Source organism: Geospiza fortis, unplaced genomic scaffold (assembly GCF_000277835.1).
Source record: "Geospiza fortis unplaced genomic scaffold, GeoFor_1.0 scaffold384, whole genome shotgun sequence".
Classification (NCBI taxonomy): domain Eukaryota; kingdom Metazoa; phylum Chordata; class Aves; order Passeriformes; family Thraupidae; genus Geospiza; species Geospiza fortis.
The window spans coordinates 94,571-104,468 of NW_005054744.1; the positions used below are offsets into that span (position 1 = coordinate 94,571).

The window sequence follows — 9,898 nt, forward strand, 5'->3', positions numbered from 1 at the left end:
AAGAGCTAACTATGGAAGTAATTTTTGAGAAGAGCTACAAAGAGCTTCCTCTGTGTCTAGCAAAACCAATAGCTAGCTAGCTCTAAGAATTAGCAACCTATTAAATCATTAAAAAAACTAGATCCACCTCTGTGAGATTCACATTTTAAAGACAGGCAAGCCTGGGAAAAGCTCTTTTTCTTCTGGCTTTTAGAGAGAGAATTTCCCTCTCCCCCTCCCAGCGTGTTGGCCGGGCAGGGGGAGAGGAGGCTGTGGGACCAGTTCAAAGCCGGGCCGGGCCCCAGTCGCTGCCGGGCAGGGGAGGGGAGGCCATCGGCCCCAGCGTGCTGCAGCTGTGTCCTAGCCTGGCTACTGGAATCCTAGCCGCTCCCCCATCCTCCCAGCACTGCCCGCTGAAGAAACTTTCATCTTCATCGTAAACAGCTCCTGCCAAAATCACATGACCACCCGAAGGCCTGGGCAAGATATTAACTCTTTCACTGCACAGATGAAACTTGCAAAACATTGATCCTATCTTGAGTGAAAGAAAAGAGTGAAAACACGTAAAACACAACATGAGACACTGAGGTCAGTAAAGAAGTCAAATTCCAGATTGGAGGAGAATGAGGAGATGCCTTAGTTTTGGGCTGAAATCCTCTTGTAAAGCTATGGAAAAGAATATAATTGATTCATCAGACTCTTTTTCCCTATAACTCATTAAATGCATTGGGGGGATGTAGCGTTCCAACCATAGCCATGAACAGAGGCACTAGTGTTGAAATAAGCAGATGTTGCAGTAGCTGTGATCAAATGAGAAGTTTGAACAGAGAGAAATGAGAGCGATGAGAAACCTTGCCCCAGGAATAGAAGAAGAAAACCTCTCTTTCCCAGAGATAGATGAAGAGAACTTTTGTTTTTATGCTAGAACAGCTCATCCTTAAAAATAGCACCCTAATAAGTTGACATGGCCCAGGAACGCAGCTGTGGGGAAGCTGTGAAAGATAGGAGGGACTTCACAAATGCAGATTTATGGACTGCTGCTATTCCTGGAAATTGAAGCCACGAGAGAACTGTTTCTTGTGGAGAAGTCTCCATGGCATGGCAAGAGAGACTCCTCTTCCTAAGTGAACTGAAGAAAGACTATTCTAGAGATGGTAAACTGACTGAAAATACCAGGTTTTGTCTCTGTACATTGACAGTGAGAAAGGAAAGAAGAGTTAGGGGGGAGGAAAAGTGTTTTAAAAGTTTATTCTAATTCTTGTTATTCTTCTTTTAGTTCTGTTAATAAAGTTTTCTTTATACCCTTTAAAGTTTGAGCCTGCTTTGCTCTCCTGTTAATTCTTATCGCGCAACATTAAATGAGTAAGTAATTCCAGTGGGTGCATTGGCATTTGTCCAGCGCTCAATCTACCACATTATTTGGTGCCGAAACCCAAGAAACAAAAAATTAGCAAACCAAAACCACTACAGGATGTTACAACTTTTACCACATAGGAAGTGCAAACTAAAAAAGAGACACCAATAAAATCTTGAGGAAAAAATGGCCCATTTTTGCTGACAGTTTCTTAATTCATGGCAGTAAATCTTATTTCAAGCAAATCTTGTGAGTTAGTAGAAATGAACAATGAAGACATGAGACTGAAAAGCTTTTAGTAATTTCACATAACATAAATGGAACATAACTGCATCAGTTAGTTTCCCAAAAAATGTTTACTGGGGGCAGAAAATATTTTCTAAAGTTTCAGAGAGTTTTAAGAAAATATTTCAATATGAAATTATTTCAGAATTGAATGCTGGATTATGTAAACACAATTTGTACAAATGAATTAACTAAATAGGAAGTTAAATATTTTGCTCTCAGAAAAAAAATATATAAATACCCCTATAGCTATTAAACTACTGCTAATGAAGGAAAAAGTCAGAATAATTTCAAGACTGTGACATCTTACTCATTACCTTAAAATAAACTCCAGACGTCTATTACATAGAAAAGTTGCCCAGAGAGTATTTAATATTTTTATTGTCAGAATGCATGGTCATATGAATATTTCTTTTCAGATACTCAATAAGAAAAATAACTGTAACAAGCATATCTAAAGTAAAAGAGAAAGAATACTTATAAAAAAGAAACAACAATGACAAAAAAAAAAGCTAGAAACATCTTGTATAATTACCATCCTTTAACATCTGCAGGAGCTATCACAAAATCTACAAGAATCTGTAAGCAAGCATTTTAACCACCCATTCTCTCTACTAGGAGTAAAATGGTGGAATTGGAAAGATAAATCATGGACATCACACCCCACACATATGCTTTTGTATTTGACTTCTCATTTCCCATTAGCAAAGGGTAGTTAATCACTTAAAACATTATATTCCAAAAAAGATAAAGTGCTTCTCTTAAAATAAAATATAAAAGAAGGAATGAAGAAATTTTAATGCACTGAAATATGAGTAGCTAACATTGAGTTTTCAAATTTATGCCTACAGTATTCTATATCTGGCATATATATTAAATAATCTAGGTCCTATTAATTTCAAAATTAAATGTTAGCAGATGCATGAACTTCAGTGTGATTAATTAATTTAATTTTGTGGGCTTGCAGCTGTTTTAAAATGCAAACAAAAGATATTTTAGTTCTTTGAGTGACTCTGCTAACCTATCTTACCTCTGATAGACAATCATTTTTTCTACACTTGGAAAAAAATATAATCTAAAAGTCACTTCTGTTGGGCTAAAATATGAAAAAGTAAAGAAGAATATAGGAGATGGAAACAAATAATTTATAAAATAATTTGAGCAATGTTGGAACCCAGGGCACAGGGAATATTTCTCTGCCTGCCCTGAGGGGTCCTGGCCCCCAGAGAAGCACTGCCTTTAACCTTTGCCCATGGAGAAGACTTCCAAGACTTTGGGATGGATTGGAGTCTACAAGTGTGTGAAATAGATCATAGAGAATAGTGTAGTTTGTCACAGGGTGAGAAATTTAGAGTTTTGGGATTTTAGTATAGAGGTAGATAGGAGGCAAGATGGACGATCTTGGGCATTGTCTCAAGCTTCTTCTTCTTCATCTACTCCATTTTCTGCAGTGTTGGTGGCACAGGGTGATTTGCCACAGGAAGCTGCAGTGCAGAGGGTACGTGGACAGACAAAGGATTAGTTATTGGTAGAAAGGTAGAAATAAAGTACGTTTTAAGAGTTAATTGGATAAAACAGCTTTAAAAGACCTTGAAACCGTACATCTTGTGACCGTTTTTGCTGTACTTTCTTGCGCACTAAGTCTGGCAGATGGCATGCCAATTTTCTGATAAGATAACAATGTACAGCAACCTGAAGACCAAAAAAAGTCCCATGCATCTCTCAATCCTGGCACAGAACTGTTAAAAGGAGGTTTTCCCCCATCAGGGGAGCCTCTGGGGCCCAACGAGAGGGGCTTCACTCACAGACCAATACAGGCAAATGCAAGACATTTCAGCTCTAACCAAAAGGTAAACAAAAAAGGGAAGTAAGCAATGGCTTTAAAAAAAATTGCTTTAAGTGTAATGAAAAATGAAAACAATAGAGAGTAGGACAATATGGTCACAGATAAACAGATAACTTTATAATGTCAAATGTAAAATAAAACAGGAGAGAGACCAGCTAGGTGAGAGAGAAATAAATGACTGACAGAGGAAGACAGATAAAAAGAAAAGCAGTTAGGGGTAGACTGAGTTCTGTTTTGGATTGTTGAAGTTTATTCTTTATGAAGCACTGAAGAAAAAATGTTCATGGCTTTATTGAAGCCCTTTTTAAAGCAAATCCTCAGAGGAGGAAATGTAAAGCTATTGGGGAACCAGCTTTTACCTCATATTAAAGAAGGCTCATGAACAAAAAAAGTAATCTTTAATTTCTTTATCTGCATAGATGTTAATTGATTACAATACTTGAAATCTTACTGCACTCTTTTCCGTATCAGCTTGCTCTTAGGTAATCTATTTCTTGTGGAAAAAAATTGCATCAGTAGCTTCATAGTATTAGAAGCATTTAACTGACTGCAAGACTTTTATTTACTGGGTAATTTTTCTTTAGTTTTGTGTGTCCGGAGGAAGACATCTGAGAGTACTAGGAGCACTAACTAACATGACTAGTATAAATCCCCTTTTCCTGCAACCTGCTTTTAAGCTCTCTGCTTCAGCTTTGAGACGCTGAAGAATACTTTTTACAAAGATTCACAGTTCAGTTTATTATGTGTATTTCAGACCAATAAGCTATTCTTTAGAAGCATTTCATTTCAACATCCCAAAAATATAATAATTTCTTTTTAGAAGGCCATAAATCCTGCAGATTCTTCATCATCTGAGAGTCAATGCATCTCACACACAGCTTGCATGCTGATGCTTGGGATTCAATCCTTCATACTCTTTGAATACCAGGTAAGGTATATGAGGGAGGTCGTTTTCTCCAACCTATGTTGTTCACATAGCCCTAATGTTTAGACTTTATACCTACTTTAACCAGGGGAAAAAAATGTCATGTGAAATTACTACTTTGTTGTTCAACATGAAATTTCTCTGAAGAGATCCAAAACTTTTAAGACTCCACTACTTGAGATGAGAATTTATGTAATTTGACTCCATACCTGATCCTGATATCTTACTTTTGTGTGTTTGTGTCCTAGGGTGACTTTATGGTGCTGAATTGTATCCCCATTCATCTGTTTAGTCCAGAAATAAGTTTTGCACCTTTAAGACTGGTTCTGAGAGCAAAGGGGGGGAGAGAAGAAGCGCGCAGTTTGTTTTCAGAAACTGCACTCACTCCTCCACGTTCCTGCTCCTGGACTGTGTTGTCTGCAGACGGAAAAACAGCGTGACAGAGCTCTCCTTTGCTTTTAGTTAGTTTTTAGCTATCTGAGGCAGAGAAGTTCCCTGAACTGTGATTTTTCTTTTTCTTGGAACTGTTTAAACCTGCTCTGGACTGAACACCCAGAAGAGCACCGGCAGCTCGCACCTGTGGCCCACCAGGCTGGGCCTAGGCCGCGGCATTTCCAGTGCCAGAGGGACTGATAACAGACTGAATGAGCTGAGCTGCAACCCAGGAAAAGGACTTTCTGAGTTTGTCATCTCTTCAGATTGGCAAGATGCTTTATTGTTTAATATTGTTCATTTTTTTGTGCTGGTGAATGCTTTGCCTGTTAAATAAACAGGTTTTTTCCATTTTTCTCCAAGGAAATATTTTCCTGAACCAGTTGGGGGAGGGGCCGATTGAATCTGCTTTCTAGAGGAACCCCTTTGGAGGTTTTGTCTCAAATTTACCCTAAACCAAGACAGTTTGTTACAGTAGATTACTTCTATGGGGGTGGGGATGTGGAGCTATTAACAAAGTAAACTTGGCCTTGAAGACAATTTCAGTAAGATTTTGGACTTTAAAACCATTTTCCCATATCTGCTTTTTTTAATTTTTAAACATTTCCTATAGGAAAATAGGCTTAAATAAAGAAACAACTTCACTTATAGAAACAACTTACAGCAAAATTCTTGGTCTACTTTAAGGCATTATTTTACATTTTTAGTGCCTATAGTTTCTTGTAACTTGCTCTATCTTACATTAGGTATCTTGTTGTAAACAGTTAAGAAGTCTCATGGGAAATTATGTATATGGATTCAAATAAGATTTTCTGCCTGATAACCACTGCTGAGTGACATCTTCCTGACAGTCTGTAAGAAGAGGCAACTGTCTTCTGGAAATTACACTGAAAGGGAACAACAATGGGTAAAAGTGCTAGTAGTTCTTTAGCACAGTAGTAAATTTATTTAGTAAAAGTTCTGTAACAACAGGAGAGGAAAAATAAAAAGCCTTCCTTCAGCAATTAGACATGAAGAAAGATAGAAAAGGAGAAATGGGGGACTACATTACCTGGAGCAATGACTTCTAAGCCACTACGGACAACACTGGGAATGTCAGAAGATAAAAAATTTAATGTTTTAATTCAGAATTTGAAAGGATTGACAGGAACATAAATACACAGGTCAGATTTCTAAAAAGATATTTTTTTATGATTTTAAAATATATATAAGATTTTTTTAATTGAATTTGAGTGTCAGTGGCTGCACATGAGTTACTATTGTACATTCACAAAAACTTTGCAGACAGGCAATTTTGAGAATTGCTCAAGTCCATTTCTGTAAAAAAACAGGACAAAAAAACTCCACCTAAGGCTTTTCTGAATTTTATAATCTGCTTCTCTAAAATTCAAGATGCATATAAAAAATTCAAAATTTCTGGTTAAAAAAAATGGAAACACAGTAACAGTTTAATCAAATGGAAACTAAAATCCTAGTCCATAAGCCACCATTTCCTATGTCAGATCCCTAAGAGATAACCCTCACCTATTATCTTAAAGCTCAGTAGAGCTTATATTCTGAAACTGATAAGACAAAAAAGTGTAATGAAAAGTGTGATGAAGTATGATACAATGCCTTACCATCAGTTTTGAGACATTACAATGTAAACAATAATTTTTACATTTCTCAATTGACTTTCATTATTCTGATAATAAATAATTCAAAGATCCTAGATTATTATAATATAGGACAATGAATTTCAGACTCTGCCTCTTTAATTATATCACTTACTATGAAGCCAACACAACACTGGAAGAACTAACTTCCTTAACTTACAACATGCCTCTTCCTACACTGATATTAAAATAATCCAGCCTGGATGTCATTTTTTTTACACTGTACAAAGATCACAAATGTCTACCTAACTGGACTTTTTGAATTTGATAAGTGTCACTTCACTCTCTTTTCTTTAGGCTCAGCAATACAAACATCAGCTTGAGCTGTAGTTTTCTAAGCTACTGTACAAGACAAGTACTGTGCTAAAAATATGCAGTTACTCGAACTATGAGATATTTTCTAGAGACCAATTTTTTAATGAGATTCAAATTAATAGGAAATGCCCTTCCTGTGATTTTTAGGCTGCAAGGCTAATGAATTTACCTTCCTAATGGAGGAAAAAAAGAAGGGAGATGGAGAAATAAGTTTGCATTTTTAATTTATTTGAATTTAAAAATCCCCAAGTTTTTAAAGGAATTGCATCTAGAACCTGGCAGCTTTGGCAAGTTGTACTTTAATTCACACCTAGAACTGATGGAAATGCTTGTGAAGGAGGTGAGTGCAAAGATAGACTCAGTTTAAGTCAAGGTATTTTTATATAGAGAATGAACAGCTCTAATTACAAAGGTCTGGCCACACATATACAGGTATGACACATCTAATTCGCTACAACTATACAAAAACAACCTATATAAATTGAACACTCAATCTGAACAATACAAAACACTTTGCAGTATAATACAAGAAAACAATTTACTGATTTATGATTAGGACTTCCATATACTACAGCAAAATGGCTGTCAGTACCGATTCTGAAAAAAAAAAAAGTGCGCTTCACAATCAACTAAGTCTTCAAGTCAGCTTGTTAGGAAATTCAGTGCTTTATGTACAGCAAAAATATGGACCTGAAATACACATGCAAATTTCCATTTTAATACTAGTTATACCAGTTATACATTTGATTTTAAATGGAAAATTTCTGAATGGAACATAAATTAAAAGAAGTCAGGTTAATCAAAGATAAACCTTATAAAATGCTTTAAATGCGTTTTCTTTCAAAGTTTCAATGATGTCATCACTTTCAAAAGAATTTGCTTATTCTAAGGCCTTGTATCAAAAGTTTTATTTCATAATATACTCACATACAAGCAGATATTCCCACCTATTTTTCTAATATTTTTTCTCCCACATAATATTAATGGAAAACCTTAAGTAGTACTGGTACAAACCAGAAAAATTACTTAACTGTGCTCTGGCCAGAACATGAGCTGGGAGGAAGGGAAAAAAGATAATTAAAATCACAGGCAAACGACAGCCTGCCCTCTACCCTCTTGCTATGACAAACCCCCCAAACATCTTGATAAGAACAGCACCTGTGTTGTCAGAGCAGTGCAAAGGGCAGAGAACTCGAGGCAGGACTAGAAGAAGCCCTTTTCTTCCAAACTTTAGGTAGAATATAATTTGTGATTTATCATTTTTAGACACCTTCAGTACATTTCCTAAAGATAAAAGAGGAAAAATTTCAGCTATGGAAATAAACAAAAATCTCACCTTATTATGGTCGTACTTATATGGGATTTTGAGGGTATCCATGGCTCTGATCATGGCCTGCATTGCTGTAAATATATTCTGGTACACCAATTTCGTAAAGCCCCTTTTGTCTTCATCAGAGTAACCTGATCCATGAATAATTCTCATCTGTTTGATGAATGTGCTTTTGCCACTCTCTCCTGTGCCTGCAAGACAAATAAGAATATACTTCAGCCAATGGACACAAACATGACTTTTCTGCACAAAGTGGACAGCTTGTTAAGTTCAGCGCAAAACACTGCCAAGTGGTTATGGTGCTTGCAAGGTGCTTGCTTCAATATCAAGACAGCAGTAATACAGTAACAACTGAAGCAACACTGAATTAAAAAAAATTTTTGAAGACAAAATACAAGCAAAAAAAAAAAAGCAATGAGTTAATAACTAAAACAAAACTTCTCCAAAAAATCTAGAACACACCACTGGGTATTTAAAATTATAAGCATAAAATTCCACTCCCAAAGAAATAGTTCTCAACTATAGGGAATTACTATTAGATGTTCTATCACAAAAAAATCATAGAGTAAGAACAAAAATTAGCTTGCGTGGCCAACTTTCAGAACATTATGGTAAGCAGCAATATACAACCAATGCATAATTGTTAGAAAGCCAAATAATATAACAATTATAGTTGTGCAAACTTCAACCTCAGAAATATATAAAATCAGCTTTAAGTAAAATTTGGCTTGTATTTGTTAATGCACAGTCATGACTTCCTTTACATTTCTTCGTATCTTTGTACTTTACACAAAGCATAAATAACTAATAAATTAATATTCTGCATGTTTACCAATTTAAAGTTAAGATTTGCTTGTTTGGAATTTTGCACAAAATATATCACATAGTGTAGTATATGGTAGAGATAATTCATGCTATATATGTGTATAAAATATTGTAGAATCTAAGGTATGTCTGTGACCACCCTGGCTGGGAGCAGAGTCTTATGTTTATTCAATTAGTTCCTGGACAACTTAAGATAATATCAAGTCTGTTAACGTATGAAAGAAACCTTCCTGGGCCATGATTGCTGACTTCCCTGGAATGTCTAAATCACTTACGGGGACCTGCACCTGGGAAGATTACATCTACCGTACTCAAGAACTGGTGTCACTCTGCTACATATGAATACAGGCTCTGCCGAGGTGCTCAGACATCCGTCTGGACACCTGGACCTACCTTTGTCTATTCCTGCACATGTATGGCCCCAGTTCTACATGTGAAGAGACACAAAGATACGTTCGGTCATCCCTGCCTCAGGCAGAATAAACTGTATATAAGCTGACTGCTTGAAGCATTTGGGGTGAACCACCGAGGAAACGCTGACACTTTGTCGGTTGGATCTCGGTTCACCCAGCGCCTGCACCCAGGGCTGACGCTGTCTTGGCTGTGGTGGTTTTTCAAAATTCTATTTTTGTTAACGATCTAATAAATCTTTGTTAAATTTTTATTATAAGTTTGGCTGCCGATTTGATAATTTATAACACATAGCATTTTTTCCTGTGGCAAAATTCAGTCTCTCTGTGATTAGCTGAGCTTATCTAAGCAATCAAATCGTATGAATACTTTATAAGAAGGAACTGAAATTTAAAACAGTTGCACAGCCATATGAATGCTGTATGTACACCTAGCTATTTAGCTCCCTAAGAAATGCAATGCATTCAAATGCATGCAGTACTTAGCCTTGCAGCCTAGATTCTATTTTGATCATTTTTATAAAGCTTTCAGGCCTCATTTA

At 36.3% G+C, this 9,898-nt stretch overlaps 1 protein-coding gene across 1 annotated transcript in view; it reads right to left on the minus strand.

The window, feature by feature from the left end:
* The window catches only part of LOC102038435 (guanine nucleotide-binding protein G(q) subunit alpha-like), a gene marked incomplete at its 5' end in the record, with an annotated part of 91,410 nt that extends 83,098 nt beyond the window's left edge, over positions 1–8,312 (minus strand). The window contains one exon of the mRNA XM_014311336.2: positions 8,128–8,312. Within this exon, the coding sequence (XP_014166811.2) occupies positions 8,128–8,312 (185 nt within the window). The remainder of the gene's footprint in view (positions 1–8,127) is intronic.
* Positions 8,313–9,898: the final 1,586 nt, after the last annotated feature.